Below are 17222 nucleotides of genomic sequence, written 5' to 3' on the forward strand. Positions count from 1 at the left end.
GGCTAATGGACAATTAGTTGTAATGAGCTGCAAATTAAGTATCAGTCTCCAAGTTTCTAGCTTTCTTACTTGTTTTCTTGTAGTTTTCCTGCTCTTCCTAAGTGAATCGTACGGAGTTTCAGCGCATCCTGAAGTTTCACTGCTATTCACACACACACACACTGCCTTTTAAAACAAACAAACAAAAAAAATAGTGAGTAAAATAACAATACAGTTTACTGCTCTGTATGCTCTCAGGTACTTGGGATGTTTCTCACTTCTATTAGAAGTTCTTTCTTACTTTTTCCAGCTGCTGTGAACTTTCATGCAGCAGCAGATCTCACTTAGTTTCTCGTGTAGAAGTTTGAGGAGACAATACAGAAATCATATAAAAAATCATAGCTCTTGCCACTTTTTGAAGGAATGCAGAAGTTAAAACATCTTGGGCTGATGGTCTATTAAAAAGTCTCTGTGTTGTATGCTCTCCCTGTGTTGTTGAATGCTCTGCCTTTGGGTCTGTGACTAAAAAACTTGTCATGACTTAAATATTTTAAGTATTGTATTCTCCAACAAGATTTGCATTTTAACACTGGATCTTTAGGTATATGTTTTACAAAAAAAAAAAAAAAAAAAAAAAAAAAAAAAAGGAAGTAGGCTAATATAATGTTTTTAGGCAATATTGGTGCCTGCCCTGTATAATAACCATTCAGCCTCTCAGACTTGAAACACTTGGAGAAACACCACCTCCCAGTCTAAAACAGGCTATTTCAGCACCTCACAGAAAAAAATAAAAATAAAAAAATTACAAATGCTCTCACATGTGCTTTGTGGTTAAAACCCAAATCGCGGAAGTATACTGACTTCTCCCATTTTTTGTAGGAAAACTGCTAAATAATTAAAAAATAGACACTTTTTATTTATTGTCATCTAGCAGCATTGCCAGAGACCAGGTGTTGATAAAATCAGTTCTGATTTCACTAGCAGATGGGTAAGCATTTTGACTAGATACACTTTTTTTTTCTTCCAGGAGTAAAGTTGATATTAATGCAGAGGTAAGATTTCTGAGATCAAACCAATCCAGCTGAGCATCTCTTCTCTTGTTTCTTTTATCTTCGAGAGACTTATGCACACAGGAAGATTTATAGCTTACTAGTTTGAAGAGAAAACCTCCCAAACTGAAATAGCATGCATGTTTTTTCATATCTTGATAGGAACAAGTGACCTTTTCTCATGAGGTTCCTCCAGGTGATGATGATATTGATGCTGTTGTACAGCTCATAGAGTAGGCACAGTGCAGGCACAGGGGCAAACAACTTGCCTGTAGTCCTTGCAATCTAAACTGAGAAAGGTGGAGTGAAAAACAGGGTGATTGGAAGAAGTGTTTCACTTACAGGCTATGAGGTTTAGTTAGACCCTTAATAATCTCCTAATAGTCTCATTGGCATACTAGATAAGGGTTAGGTGTATGTCATATTCAAGATACATTGGCAAATATTGAGGACAAACATTTTCAAAGTATAACAAATGATAATACAGCAGAGTTTGTAAGTTACTTGTCTTCTCTTGAAAATACTTCTTGAGGTTTTCCATTCTGTCTTTAACAACATTTTTCTCTACATAAATTATACACTTTGCATATAAATACACACATAAACCCATTTCTATTCCCTCCTGCTAAGAATGGGTAAGGAAAACAAGCCCAAGAGACTGCACATTTTATGGACTGTGCTTGCACAGGCTGGGCACTGTAAAAAACATGAAGCAGGCTGTTTCAGTCTCTGACTCCTGACTGTCCAGTTATCACTCCAGCTCTTGGTGTGACCTGCTTTTTTTTTCTCCTCTCTCCCAGTTCCATCTACTGTTTACAACAAAACGTCAGCATCCAGCTGCTCAGCAACAACATGTATTTCTTGTCCAGCTCTATGGGTGAGACTCTGTGACAAACATACAACTCAGCCAAGACGAGATGACTGCATGCATAATGTTTAGCATAGTTTGTAGCCCTCTAGGTAACTTGTTGACAAAGACAAAGTCCTCTTTGCCAAGTTCATGGGGGTGGAAGAAAAGGTCAGATGACTCCTTGGCCTTTGGTGCTTCTGTCATTACAGAAAGGTATGCTCTGCAAGATGCGTTTGGTAGTAGTATGTGCTGGTCTGAAGAACTGTACAACTTCTGCTAACAGACATTGTAAATGCCTATACTTAGATGGTCAGATTTCTTTTCCAGTTTGCAAATTGCAGAAAACTTTTTCTGTTGGTGTTTTCTTCCTGGTGTTTGCCCCAGATTTTTCATCACTGAAGAAAAATGTTTTACTATCTTGTGAGTCACTGAACTTCAGAAGTAATACCTCTTTTTGTGATGCTTGCACCTTTCAAATATTGTTGATTTCTACACTTTCCTGATACTTTTAAATATCCCTTACCTCACATAACATCTTTAACTTTTACTTATATTTACCTCTTGAAATCTCTTCCATTTTGTCAATACACTTTTGAGAACAGTAGTGTCTGGATCCAAATATAGCATCTCACTGCAATTCTCAGCAAAGACTCTGTTACCTCTACTGTGTGAGCCATTTACACAATCCCTAGCAGACTGTCTTTTCTACATCTTGAACTCTACCTTGAGTAGTTTTTAGTACAGCTAAGTAGTTTGTAGTATAGTTCTTCTCGTGAGGTGTAGAGAAAAGAAGAAAAACATCTCCAGTAATGATACAGTAGCACTGGTATTGTGCCTTAAGATATTCTGGCTTTGAAAGGTCACAGATACATAAAAAACAGGACCAAACCAAGTTGTTCAGAGATTGTACAGTTCACCACCCTGTCCATGGGCAGGATCAGTTTACCAACTAGTCCTAACAAGGGCTTGGCTAATATATTCTCTGATCTTCTCAGTGATTATATTCAAAGCCTTCTAAGGCAATCTGTATTTCACTATGCTACCGTTAGAAAGCCAGCCTTTCAATCTAACTTAAGTGCCCTTAATGCAAGTTAAGTACAATACCATTTGTCTGCAATTCCTGTTTTGCAGACTCTGCCACAATAGTTCAGTCTTTTAAGATACTAGCATTTTAAGACTAGCATGTACAGCCATAACTACACCGTGCTAGATGCTGTTCACATGACAGACAGAAGTGAGATGAATTTGCCAAAGAGTTGCCAAGCTAGCAGAAAAGCACAAAATAAATGAGAATAAACATAAGAGACAAGGGTCATGGTAACAGGGGATTTGTACCTTGACACCATCAGGATATTGTATTGGCTGACGTATGACCACCTCCACACGACAGCTACACCTTCTACTCAAGAGCAAGCAGCAGAACATTGGTGACCTTACCAGCAGTTTAAAAATAGATGGGCACAATGACTGTAGCCTATATTTTTAGGGAAAGATTTGGGAAAACACATGGTCATGAAGTAAGTCAGTGATGTATGTTTGACTCCACAAGGTAAATCTCCACCATGCAAGAACTTTCACGTACCTCAGCACTGAACGCCAATCCCAGAAATTGGCTTTTTATCATTTACAGTGTCAGGATAAGCAGCCTCTGCCCTTTAGATCATCTTTAAGAATAAGCATAGGTTACGTTCTTTCTAATAAGGGATCCTGCTGCTACAGCTGCTACACTCTACTTCCCTCACTTAAGGTATTGATTACATGCCAAAGACACTTCCTCATTTATATGAATCAGCTGAGAAATGGCAGGATTGACAATGAGTGTTTAGTGTGCAGCTTATCACCCTGAAGTGCTGTAGTTTTTCAATGTGTCATGAACCATAACCCAATTATAGGCTGCTTCATTTTCAACAGTACAGGCTTATATATGCCTATACACATCCATTTTGTTTATTTATTTATTTATTTATTTATTTGTGAATGCAAGAACCTTCAGTAAGTGCATTTTACAATGTACAAACTATTGCCCTCTGTTGCTGTTTGCAAATAAATCGTGTCCATATGCCATCCCAGAAGTGGTTAGATTTCTGGGAGAAGTGAGAGGACCCCCTTCTCATAGAACCATGACACGAAAGAGCTATGAAGGGAGAAGGAGAGTCTTTTAAAATTTAATCACTGAAGTAGAATTGACAAACCTGGACTTCCTTGTTCTGCACACAGACTTCTTGTTTCCAGGGAGGTGGTTTTGAAATACATTTTTTTTAAACACTACAGCCACTTAGAATCCTTGGTCATAGTAAAATTAAATGGATTTAGGGCCCTAAGTCACAAAGACACAACAAGAATTTAAGGAAACCAAAAACCTTTCTTCTTTAGTCTCTGTCTGATTTCCACACTTTTTCATTAAGGATTATGAAGCTCCTAATTTTAGACCACTATGGAAATTTGATTTTGGATTGGGTTCATTTCACCTGATGTGGTCTGTGTAAAATGCCAGCTGTCTAGGCTCTGTCTGAAGCCAGTGAAGAGAAACAGACATCTCCAGATGGGAATTCAGTCTTTCTCTCTTAATGTCAGATGCTCTGAGGCCAGAGGGTGCTCGTCGAGGTCCTGTTTCCCTCCACAGAGAGGCAAACTGTAGAATTGATTCAGTTCCTAGTCACAAGGAATTAGTGACAGTTTCGGTGCCCTAGGAATCCTGCCTGCTCCCACCTCCTTCTCTACAAGTGCTTAGGTCTCTTGCAGGCCTTGTGTCACAGCTGGCAGACCTGCATGGGTGTCTTAGGTGTCCTGGATGGTGTTTGGGGAAAGTAGGCTGTTTCTTGCTACTGGCTGAAACTAAACCCTTCAACTTTAGGCACTTTAATGCCATTGAGACACCTGACAGGACAGCATTAAAACAATTTTGACTGATTAGAGGATGCTGTCAAGGTCCTGAATGTGCTCTTGAGCTGATGGTCACCTGATCCCACAATAAGCCAGCTCAGGTTTTGACCTGTCCAGCTGAGCTCCCTTTTGCCCTCTGAGCAGCCTCAAACGAGCCGCAGACACCGCAAGGAGAAGAGTGGGACTGCCAACAGAGCCAAGTTTGGAAGAGAGAGCGGAACTCCAGCAACACCAACTTCAAGCAGCTGAAGACTTTGGAAAGTGGTCAAAAGATAAGAAAGGCTGAAGTTTTCTTCCTACAGTGTGGTAGTGACATAAATCATTATCCATGCCTCCCATTCTCTTCTCCTTCTCCCCACTTCCAACAGGCAGAGAAGACCTGGTTGTCTTCACAGTTAACTTGCCTCGTTCCAGTGGCAGGAGAATAAGGGCTTATTGTCTGTGCCAAACACATTCTGGTTGTTCTACCACAAGGACAACCATTGTGAAGACAATATACTTTACAGTGAGTAGTGCTGAACTTTGGGGGTTAATTTTCACAGACTCAGTTGTACTTTGTGATTCTGGCCCTTTGGTCTGTGCATAAAGAGAGGCTCCGAAGCAGCTACAGGGGACGGGTGAGTAGCTTTATCTTTTCCAAGCCTCTGCTTGTTAAATGTCTTCTGGATGCAATGCATAACCCTCTTCTAAGGCTAAGGGTTAAACATCATCAAGAAATGTCTCTGATCTGTCAGAGCAAGAAGAAAATAGCAGGGAAAATGTAAACTTCATATTGAAGAAGATGTGAGTAGAATACATTTTGCTGGATAAAGGTGCACCATGGCATGGCCTTTTTAGAGGACAGAGGTACAATGGCAGTTCCCAAACATCATGAGAGCTGCATGAGGCCAAAACCTAAACTTCCCTTTCAGTTCTTGCATCTATGCCAGAGTGAGTTGTAGCTAATGTGAGATCTTTAAGTTAGATGACCCATTCTGTCTGGCATCAGCACAGAACAGAGAGAAATTCCCCCCAAAAGCAGGAGAGTAATTGCATCTTCAGTAACAGCGTGCTTCAGAGCAGTCTCCACAGACACCTGATCTCAGGAAAAAGCTTCTACCAAGCCTTAACATTTCCTGCACACTCTTAATTCAGACTCCACATACATGAGCATGTGCTTGTCACACCTATAGGATGACTTGTATTTTTGTTACATAACAAGGTGGTTTGGTTTGTGAGGCTCCCAGAGTAGGTTTTTTTGTTGTTGTTCAGTCTTCCAATCAGCAAATTTCTGGCTCCCTGTTTGCTTCCCTTCCCCTTCTGATCCCCTCTCATTTAACAAAGGAAAAAATGAAGAAGCAGAGATAAAAACACTAGCTGCACAACAAGCAAAGCTAGGAATCAAGCATGCTTCACTCGTTGCCTGAGGACCAAAACGACCATCCATGACTGTGATGAGACAACAATCACTTAGAAGTAGCTTATGGAAATGGCTTCTCTGATTCCCTCTTCCTGCCTTTCTTCTGTTAACTGCTCCACTGCTTGACCAATTCAAGCCCACGACCTGGGCTTTTACTCCAATCAATCCATGAGACAGAAAAGTGTTTCTGGCTACTAAGGATTTTTTTTAATTATTATTTTTTTTATTCAGCTTTGTATTTTTATTCATGTGTAAGAAAAGCATATGCAAGAGATTGTTAGAGAACAAACAAGAGACTACATCCTCTAACTGTATGCTAGGAACAATCTCAAGCTAGTGACCCTTGGATAAGTCACCTTTTTCTCGATGTTGGCATGTTATGACTGGGGAGTAATTTACTACCTTTTCCAGCTTCCAAAATGACTAACAACCTGAAGTTAGATTATCCTAGGTAAATACTCATCATCCATATTAATATCTGCTTCTGGCTGTTGTTATTGATCATCTGGCAAGAAGGTGACGTTGTATTGCAAATGCACAGGGCTGATGCTGATGTATTCAGAAAGTATTCACCTGGCTAATGGGGTGCATCTTCAAGTGTGTCTATCTTTCAATCACTTCACTGACTTCCTGCAAGACTACAGGTTTCCCTCAGGAGTCATCATCATACCTTCTACTTCTCCATCTACAGGGCTGACAAAAGGTCCCTTTAGACTCCCCCACCCTGCCACAGAAGGGGAGGGGACTTTCACTCTGAAGATTTAAAAAGGTACCACAAACCTGTAGGAGATCTTGTGACAAGTTATCGCAAGAAACGAAGACTGAAGATTCACCACTGCAATAAGTATGAAGGTGAGTGAGACTTTTTGGTATGTGGGAAACATTTACTTTGCAATTCAAGATTTTTCATGTGAACATAATATTTTAGGAACTGCAGTGGGGGTTAATAGTTTTAACTTAAAAATAACCTAAGATAAATATACATGTAGTTATGTTCAGTGTGCTTGAAACCACTGCATTAGAAATAAATAAGCAAAATGTGCTCTCAAAAACAGGCTGAAATAAAACACTGTGAATCATAATGGTAGATCCTCTCTGTTGCCCATCACGGTTACCAATGCATGAATAGTAACATGGTCTGTGCAAACAAGCAGATATGCAATTTGTTTGCAGAGGATTTATGCTGAATGCTTTCATTTGCATGTGCTGCATCAGCAAACAAACTCCAAGAATCAAGCAAGCCTCTCTCATGACAAGTATGTAATCGTGGTTGATGCAAATAAGATGTTATGTTTAAAAACTTCCTTTCCTGAGGAACTAGTGATCTACTTTCCCTGTTTGTTTGTTTGGAATAGCAAGTCCCCTACATTTGCTTATTGTCTAGTTTCTGTCTTCAGGTGTGGTAAAATCAAGATACATTTTATATGATATTTCCCTTTAGTTTGCACATTATTCTCATTTCTGCAGGATCTAGTGTCCTTGTAAGCAGAAGCACAAAAGGCGTTCACCTCAATGAGAGTTCTCACCTGTATGGAACCTTTATAATGAGTAAAGAGAATAATAAAGTGTTTGATTTAACATTCATCCTCCTGTTAGATCACTGTGTATTGAAGCTGAAATAGCCACAGAGCATGAGGAGGTTGGGCAGCAAGACAGGGAGAAAGGAGGGTCTGGAAATACTCTCACATTTAGATTTGAAGTTGAGAAGATCTACAGACCTGAAACCCTTTTCTTGTGTCTTGTGGTTCTTCACTGTGCACAGGGACTCCGTAAACTGACAGCATCTTCAGTGGCACTGTTCCTTGCAGTGTCCTTCATATCTTTCTCCTGGAGTGCTCCTCAGGTAAACAGCTCACTCAGGCTGAATGTGCAGCATCCTTGAATCTCGCAGGTTTGTGCTGTGTAAGTACTTGTACTTGTTTGTAACGGCGTATGGTGCTGACATGTCTCTCTCTCTTTTTTGGCATAAAGGCTCATTTCCAAAGGAGAAACTGGACTCCCCAGGCTATGCTGTATTTGAAGGGTGCACGTAAGTCCCAAGCTCTTTAAGTTTTGAGGAGATGACTTTCTATACCACTGGATTATTCCTGATCTGCTTGGCTCCACACAAGCAGTAAATGCCTAAGGTTACTGTGGAGGTAGAAGTTCTGAACCCTACCTGGATATGCTTATCATTATTTCTCCTTGTCTTTGAAACAGTGGCATTGCCAGTATTATTACTAATTTTTAAAGAAATCAAATTGAAGAAAGCAACTTCTGGAAGAAGAAAAGCAAACCAGAAAGTACTGGAAATGTATATAGTTGGAAGTTTGATTGTAAAACCTATTGGAAAAGCAATTCTCTTAACTGAAATAATCTTAAAGGGGGTTTAAGACATACTAGATATAGTCATCATCCCTTATTCTCACTCAGGCTTTAATTAAAACATCTTCCCAAGCAATAGGATAAAACACATTCCTATTACAAGCATCTTGCATTACAGTTGGTATTCAGACCACAAGCAACCTCTTCTAAGAAGAACTTGGATGTCAGGGTTACTGATATTGTTGTAATTAACTCTTGCAAATTAACTTTTGAATTTCTGGTATTAGTGCAGAGTTAAAGGAGCATTAAACATAAAATTTAGAGTCAAGGAGAGATGATCTTGTCCTCTCATGCAGATCCACATTTAACAGAAACATTTGTGTTTTTAACAATTCTATTCTGAATTGTTTCAAAACCAAAAAGTACCAGGCAAGGTATGTATTGAGGGAGCAAAATTCCTTCAAATAAATTAAAAAAATAAAAAAAGATTTCCCCCCTCCTTTTTATTTACTTCTTCCAACTGAATAATGAATTGTTATTGTTATTTATTATTATAACTTAGTTATTTTAGTTCTTTTTCATTTTATATAACAAAATCCCTTTAAAAAACAATACTTTATAGACCGGCAAAGAGATTGAAGGCTCTTGACCATATAGGAGTCAAGGAAAAAGTGAAGAAAATATAGTAGATTCTTCCATACTGCATACAGCTTCTACAGCAGATTAATATATGAATGAAAAGTGCTGGAACAACTCCTTTTTAGAATAAAGTATGTTTGGGAGTGTTCCAGTTAAGGATGGACTATTGCTGATTTCAAAAGACCCCAGGGGGGATAAATGCATCCAATTTTATGTTTGTAGAATTAATGCTGTAACTTTGGGTTTTGAAAAGACTATAGGGGTTGTAAGGTACAAATTACAACAGATTTGCGAGGTTGTTTTCACCTTTTCCCACTGTTCTTCTAGAGGGACGGCGATTCATCTCAGATGAGAGCCAGCAAAAGGATCTGTATGACAGAATGCAGCTTGGTAAGTAAGTGCCCACAGTCTTTCCTCAGATTAGGAAAGAAATCTATAGAAACAGGAGAGGGGTTGTTTTCCTGGAATCATATTTAAGGAAGCACTTTTTTTATATAACTTCCTTTTGTTATATCCTTCATTCCAAAAAGCATATTATAAAGACCATGTATCTGATTTTCTTTTCTTGTGTACCTATGTGACTTCACTTCCATAAGTGGTGATGTTTCACATTATTAACATTCACATGATAATGTTTCACATTATCATCAGTCCCTTTGACTTTCTTTTCCCAGTGGAAAAAAATCAAATGAAATTATTAATTATGCTGAAGTGACAAGTGACGAAAGTCAACAACATTATTTCATACTAGACAATGTGCCTGGAGGAAATAACCCTGTAGCAAAACAATAACACATGAAAAAAAAATGTTCTTTTTACTTTCTAAGGAACTCTAACATAACCCCCTTTGGCAAGAAATAGCTAACCCCTTCTGTGTTAGACGTTTATCAGGCTGGTTTTGAGTACATAAAGTTATAGAGTGAAGGAAAGAGCAGTATTTTTTTCTATTTGTATCTCTAACTGTAGATATAAAAAAGCAAAGAGCAAAATAAAGAAATCGCATAAAACACTAACAAACTGGGCATCTTTGATTTTGTAATTCTAGAAACACGCAGCCAAAACACAAATCCTTTATCTCTTTCTGAAGCTGCAGCACTGTTCCTTAGTTCCTTACAGAAAGCCCAAGAACAAGGTAAATGCATGTTTTGTTTTGCCCGGAGCTTTTAAAAGGGGTTTATAAATACTTAATTTACTAACACGTTAATCTGAAAAGTCAGTCTTGAAATAAGGTGTTCCACAGAGTATATTTTATCAGGGTGTACATTTACACAAGCTAGAACATGAATCTGAGAAGTCATAGTTGGTAAACTTTTCTATAGTCTGCTTTTCATTTGCTTTTCAGATTTTTATTGGTTTAGATTCCAGGGAATGGCTATTTTGATTTGAATTTTCCAGAACAAAACTTCTACTGGGACTCCTTTTTCTACAAAACACTGCTTGTGAAATTTTCATTACTCCATTGGCTTTTCTGCCCTGGTAGAAATGCTTAAAAAGAATTCTAAAAAGCTCCAGAATAGGAGCTGTGGGATTAACATTTGGCTTCTGAGAGCTGTCACTGGCACAGCCAACAAGAGGTCCCAAGGAGATTTAGAGGCAGAGCCCTGAAATATCCTGAAAAATCCAATAATCATTCATGTATTCCCAGCCTGCCATAGAGCTTGTCCAGCCGTCCCATCTCTGTCTCCTCATCACCTGCTTCCTCACACTGCTGCTGCATACTTCTGCTTCTCAAATCAAAACCTCAAAACCTGTGCCTGTCTTTCACAGCCTCCTACAGCAGAAACCAGTTATTGAGTCAGTCTTAAATAACTTGTGTTCCCTCATCTCCTTCACGCATATTGCACCCCCTTAGATGAAGAGCCCTGTCTCCTGTCACCCAGCTCCCTCACCCTGTAATAGTTCACCTTTCCTCCCTAGACCAGCCTTCCTGCAAAGCTGTTATCCCAAACCCCTTATCTTCTGTTGCCTACATGCAGCTCACCATGCTGAGACCCTAAATCTATGCACTCTGTCTCCTGTCATAGAATCATAGAATCATTAAGGTTGGAAAAGACCTTCAAGATTATCTGATCTAAACATCACCCTACTACCAATATTACCCACTAAACCGCGTCCCTAAGTGCCAGGTCCAACCTTTCCTTGAACACCCCCAGGGATGGTGACTCCACCACTTCCCTGGGCAACCCGTTCCAATGCCTGACTGCTCTTTCTGAGAAGAAATGTCTCCTAATTTCCAACCTGAACCTCCCCTGGCACAACTTGGGGCCATTCCCTCTAGTCCTATCACTAGTTACCTGTGAGAAGAGGCTGATCCCCAACTCCCCACAGTTTCCTTTCAGGCAGCTGTAGAAAGCAATAAGGTCTCCCCTGAGCCTCTTCTTCTTCAGACTAAACAATCCCAGTTCCCTCAGCCGCTCCTCACAGGACTTGTGTTCCAGGCCCTTCACCAGCTTCGTAGCCCTTCTCTGGACGTGCCCCAGGGCCTCGATGTCCATCTTGTACTGAGAGGCCCAAAACTGAACACAGTACTCAAGGTGTGACCTCACCAGAGCTGAGTACAGGTACCCTTCACCTCTTCAGTTACACAGATTAATTTTTTGCCCATTGCATAGAATCCTCTTGACTGAGAGAAATGTGCAAATACAGAACAAATATATTGTTTTTTTCTGCATGAAAAATTTGTGCCTTTTACCAAAATATTTCCCTGGACATGCCTTGCTCCTCAACAAACAGAAAAATTCCTACATTTAAAATGACAGCAGGCATGATTACTTCTTTTTTCATCATTTAGCTAAGCAGTCAGATTACACTAGGGCTGTCCCTGAGGTATATTTATATCCTGAAAACGATGGGTGACTGAACTTTCCTTTATCTACATCTTATTTTTCCCCATTGTGTCTTGTCTTACAGTTGAAGAAGAAAATGGTGATCACCCTGGCTACTTGACGGATAATTTATCAAATTGGTGAAATATTTCAAATTTCTTTAACATTTGTATTCTGTATACCCTGAAACCATGATTTGTGTAAACAGAGTATTTCATTCATCCTCACTTAAGTTCCAAAAGAGTCACATATTTATTCATAGCAATGGTTTGAATACAAACTGATTAAAAGTTACCAATTCAGCTAAAGATATTATTTGTAAAGTTCTTGCCTTGTTTAGATCATTTTGTACTTCTCGTTCAAAATTTAAAATACACTGTTCCATCTTAGCTGAAAGGATTATTAAAGCTGTCCTTTTGCACAATTACTTTATTAAAATCAAATTTTCAATAGTGAGTGGAAAACCTTTTGCCACCTTCTACCCAGCTGTACGTCGGAGCCATTTTTATTTCCAATTAAGGTGGATTCCTTCATTTCCGGCCCTGTATGTTGGTGAAGGTTAGTACAGGATTAGGGACTCAGTAGGGTCCATGGCATACAGTCACTACTGCTGCATATGGTACAGATCTGCTGGAGCTGGTGGTGGCACACTAGTTACAAATCTAGTGTCATATGTGACAGCTGGCACACAGAATATAGTTGCATCATTCTTGTACATTTTTGTTGTTTTTTTAAGTTTTCAAACTGAAATGATATATAAAATGGTTAATTATTCCATGCTGATAAAGATATATTGAACATTATTCATGCAGTTTTGTGGTTTTACTGGAAAGCCCTCTGTAGTTCTCATGTAATTAAAAAATAGCCACATGATTCTTGTGTCCAAGTAACTATGTTTTATTTTTTTAACCTTTAGCCCTGGTCCTGCTCTTCATCATTTAATACTACTTTCCTCAGATCTTTCTCATGACACTGCTAATTATTTTTGTTAACTCACACATAATGCTTCTCCTCAACACAAAGAAATGCATCTGAAGAGGAATTAATTTCTATCATGGGGCCATAGGCATTTTCAGTAATTGTTTTTAGTTTATGTCACTTCATGAAGGAACATAGAAGAAATCAAAATCTCCTTGTTTGTTTATTTTTAAGCAGTAATATATCTATTAATAGCAGTGTATACTATATGACAGAATGAATTCTAAAGACACCACAGTCTTTTCATTCATTTAGTAACTCTGTTTCAAGAATGTTCTGAAAGTGCATTAAGTTAATTTTCACCAAAATTTGCAGTACGATCAATCAGTATTAAGACAAAAAGTAGGACATCTGATTTAGTATTCTGAAATTCATGTCCCTCTAAATGTCCTAGAAATACAAAAACTGTACTAATCTCATTCTCCATTGACTTTTGTATGTATTCCTGTGGATCTGAGCTCACTAGTTTAAATGTGTTTTTTTTTGCTTTGTTTTGTTTTGTTGTTGTTGTTGTTGTTTTGTTTTGTTTTGTTTTGTTTTGTTTTTTCCAAGTATCATGAACCAGAATAACAATTCTGTCTTAGGACAGAGCTGTCTGTGAAACCCCAGTATTTTCAATATGGCAGATAATTGCTTATGTAACATAAAGCTGCTACTAACCTTGTCAGATAACAGTATCAGTTAGAAAACTGGGGCATTTAAGTTAGACAGCCTGTTGCCTTGTCTGAATGAGAAGCCATTCCCCCTAACATTGCACATTCAAAAGGCAGAAATGTTTTGCCATCCTTAAAACTGCCTTGCTACTGATATCTGGTCCTAACACACAAGGCAGAACTACAATAAGCCTAAAGGTGGGAGGCAGAGGTTACTTTGTCCCCTGCAGGAGTATTTCTGAGAAGACTGAGCATGGTATTCACTTTAGTTATATCTCAAAAATTGTGCACTTTCTGTCACTGGGCTGGTGCTCACAACGTGTGAGCATGATGAAAAAAACATAGCTGACTTTCTACAAGATGTCATTCCAACTCTCTATAAGTGAACCTGAAGTCATGATCATACATGTTGCTTATTTTTCTCCTTGTCCAGAAAGAAAAAGCGTAGCTGTCTTAATGCAACTCCAGCAAAACCCTTCCAGATTCAATACTGTCAGGGCTGTGTCTCCATCATTTAGCAAGATCTATAGTTATGTGTGTAGTGATCATATCTTCCAGCACTGAAATGATGCTGGGTCTGGAATGATGATAAACAGATGTTCACCAGCTTGTCACTACTAGAACATTTGTAGGCAACAAAGGAAGTGCTGGATCATTCTCAGATGATGTTAATGCAAATTACAGGGAATTTGGGGTGAAATGCTTTTCTTCAGTATAACAGTGCATTGAGATACAAGCAATAGTGCTAGGCTTCCTGAAATCCTTTTTTTTTTTTTTTTAAGAGAAAGTTAACTTTCAATCAATATGCCCTTTAAATCCTTTCAATGTTCTTTTAGAATCACAGAATCATTTAGTTTGGAAAAGACCTCTACTACCTCACCAGAGCTGAGTACAGGGAGATGATCACTTCCCTAGTGCTGCTGGCCACGCTGGTTCTGATACAATCCAGGCTGCGGCTGGCCTTCTTGGCCACCTGAGCACACTGCTGGCTCATATTCAACTTGCTATTGACCAATACCCCCAGGTCCCTTTCCACTGGGCAGCTTTCCAGACACTCTTCCCCCAGCCTGTAGCATTGCATGGGGTTATACCACAAGTGCAGGACCTGACACTTAACCTTGTTGAACTTCATACAGTTGGCCTTGGCCTGTCAATCCAGCCTATCCAGATCCCTCTGTAGAGCCTACCTACCCTCGAGCAGATCAACACTTGCGCCCAGCTTGGTGTGGTCTGCAAACTTACTGAGGGTGCACTCAACCCCTCGTCCAGATCGTTGATAAAGATACTGAAGAGCACTGGCCCCAATACTGAGTCCCGGGGAACAACATTTGTGATCAGCTGCCAACTGGATTTAACTCCATTCACCACAACTCTTTGGGCCTGGCCACCCAGCCAATTTTTTACCCAGCAAAGAGTACACCCATACAAGCCATGAGCAGTCAGTTTTTCCAGGAGAACGCTGTGGAGAACAGTGTTGCACCCTTAAACATCATATTCATTGACTCTGCAAGGTAACTGATTAAATCCACACCAGCAAAGAACACACGTTTTTGAGCTCACAGAATGCAGTTCTCCACTTAGTAAAATGTATGAAGAAAATACATGTGGTATCTTTGTTTTTACTGCTTTCACATGAAAAATACTTATTAATCATTTTTAATTACTTTGTAAGTGGCTAAACAATAGTGACTCCTTCTAAATCCAGTCAAGTTTTTGCCATAAAACTTGAACATGTCTTCTGAGAATAGGTATTTTTTCAGTTATCCAAATCAGCTTAAGAATGAAAGTCCAATTTTAAAACTGATTTTAGGTGACCAAAAATACAGATAGGCACTTAATCACTTTTATTCTATATGATCTATAGTAAGAACCATGTCTTCAAGTGTTGGTTAAGTGTTTGAAAGGTAGGTATCTAATCAAAGCTGCCCATGTAAGCTCTCCCTAGAAGAGACAGTGAAGGTAAATACCTCTAGAGGTCAGATCATCCTACCTGCTGAGGAACAGCCTGAATCAATTCCTGGAAATGTCTTTTCTTAAACAGCTTGAGAAATTCTTGATTTTCAAACTTCTAAATAAAAGATGGATCTCCTTCCTAGTGTTTTCATGTTAAGATCTACTTCTGAAGATCTTTTTTCAGGCACTCTCTGCTTCTCTGAAAATTAAAATACCTTTGAAAAACATAACACAAATTAGATGTCTGGTTTTCATTGTAAGGTTCATTTATTCCCCAAACACTTTGAAAAGAAGTTTCATGTGCTTTTTACAAATTATGTCTGTGGGGAAGATATGTTTTTGGAATTAGTTTAGAATTATTTTTTAAGATTAGGTTTCTTCCACAGAAGTGAAATAGAGCATGAACTAATGGGGAAATTGGAAGAATTGAAATGCACAACTTTGAATGTTTTCACATTACTCTGTGGCATGTAGGTTTGCCTGCATGAGAAGGTGTTAATTAAGCCATTTTTTGTCATTTTCTTTAACCAAATAACATTCATTTCTTCCCTGAACTAGTTGGTTAACAAACTTAATGTAAGACATGATGAAAACAATTAAAGAAACATACCAGAGAAATGAGAAAATAAACAGTCTGCTGTTTATTGTGGGTCTAAATGACTTCAGGAAGATGATTTTCATTTATCTCTAAAATTCAAATGCCCACTGCATAAGACTTTATATTGTTCCACAGTATATTTTACCACTGAATCAAAACACTTCCATGTGCGGAAAAAAAATACTTTAAATGGTGTAAGCTTACAGTAAGATAAACAGCATAAGGAAAAATAAAGACCATTTTGTTTTCAGTAAATCTTTTTTAACCCTGATAAGGTTTCCTCAGTGTAACACTTTTTTTTTCTCTACATTTTCTGAGCTCTGGTTTAAAGATCACTTCAGTTTGGGAGGGGAAAATGGGGGACATAAATGAAGCAAGAGTTCATTTGGAACAACCATAACAGAACTATCAGCATAGACCATGATTAATATAGACGATTATGCAGACAAAGGTATGATCTACAGTTTGTATAAGCTCCTGAGGGGACTATCACATTCTCTAGGTTTACTAAGCTTGAAAAATTTCTTCTACCTTCACTGGGCACAGAAGAATTGTCATTTAAACTACTTTCAAGGTGAAATAATATTAGGCTTCCCAACAGTGTAACTCAAGTAACATTTAAGATTCTCCTAATCACAACACACTGTCCTTAACACAAAGCTTGCCAAGCCTACGGCAGAAACTCTTGAATGGATGAAGAGACCCTGATACAGTGAGAGCAACACATTCAGTTCCTGTACTCTCCATGCTGCTTTGTCTTTCCTTGAGGTAAGACTCCAAGGGAAAAGGGAGATTTGATGTTTTGCCTATCCCTTTCAGCCTCTTCATCCTCATCATATCTTTCATCCTCATCTTCATCTTCACCTTCACTGTGGTGAGGGCTGGAATGCTGAGAGACAGAAGGTGATGGTGGCACTGACGAAGGTCTGGGGTACCTGAAACCTTCAGTCTGGCAGAGAGAGAAGCAAGTTGTACGTTATCACAGTGTTCCTCAGTTGGTTGTGTACAGCAATTAAAGGCAGTCAGCACTTCAAGGCAAACCACTGATGATGGCATGTAAGCTAGACCACTCCAAAATTAAACTCCCTTAAATACAGGTCCTCTCAGTCCTT

General features: G+C 38.9%; 2 protein-coding genes across 8 annotated transcripts in view; one reads left to right on the forward strand and one right to left on the reverse strand.

Annotated features, from left to right (window-relative positions):
- The first annotated feature begins 85 nt into the window (after positions 1 to 85).
- SPX (spexin hormone) lies at positions 86 to 15995 on the forward strand. 4 transcript variants are annotated; one of them, XM_080586625.1, is made up of 7 exons: positions 86 to 193; positions 6852 to 7012; positions 7923 to 8003; positions 8132 to 8189; positions 9431 to 9493; positions 10149 to 10235; positions 12014 to 15995. In XM_080586625.1, the coding sequence occupies exons 2-7, from the start codon at positions 7007 to 7009 to the stop codon at positions 12070 to 12072; spliced, it is 354 nt and encodes a 117-aa protein (XP_080442751.1). In that variant the 5' UTR covers positions 86 to 193; positions 6852 to 7006; the 3' UTR covers positions 12073 to 15995. The 4 variants fall into 4 exon arrangements, with proteins under 4 accessions (XP_080442751.1, XP_080442752.1, XP_080442753.1 ...); XM_080586626.1 differs by lacking the exon at positions 86 to 193 and adding an exon at positions 221 to 2091; XM_080586627.1 differs by lacking the exon at positions 86 to 193 and having other exon boundaries at positions 5417 to 7012; positions 10191 to 10235.
- A 135-nt stretch (positions 15996 to 16130) lies between these two features.
- The window catches only part of GYS2 (glycogen synthase 2), a 49547-nt gene continuing 48455 nt past the window's right edge, over positions 16131 to 17222 (reverse strand). For all 4 annotated transcript variants that reach the window (XM_080585752.1, XM_080585754.1, XM_080585753.1 and 1 more), the window contains one exon: positions 16131 to 17059. In XM_080585752.1, the coding sequence (XP_080441878.1) occupies positions 16838 to 17059 (222 nt within the window). In that variant the 3' untranslated portion in view covers positions 16131 to 16837. The remainder of the gene's footprint in view (positions 17060 to 17222) is intronic.

The sequence above is a fragment of the Anser brachyrhynchus genome, assembly GCF_964034855.1.
Source record: "Anser brachyrhynchus genome assembly, chromosome: 1".
NCBI lineage: Eukaryota > Metazoa > Chordata > Aves > Anseriformes > Anatidae > Anser > Anser brachyrhynchus.

Bases quoted from the DNA above. Each gene is read 5' to 3' on its own strand.
- SPX (XM_080586625.1), top strand. The intron at 8,004-8,131 runs GTAAACAGCTCA...TTTGGCATAAAG, and splicing joins TCTCCTGGAGTGCTCCTCAG to GCTCATTTCCAAAGGAGAAA. The intron at 8,190-9,430 runs GTAAGTCCCAAG...CTGTTCTTCTAG, and splicing joins GCTGTATTTGAAGGGTGCAC to AGGGACGGCGATTCATCTCA.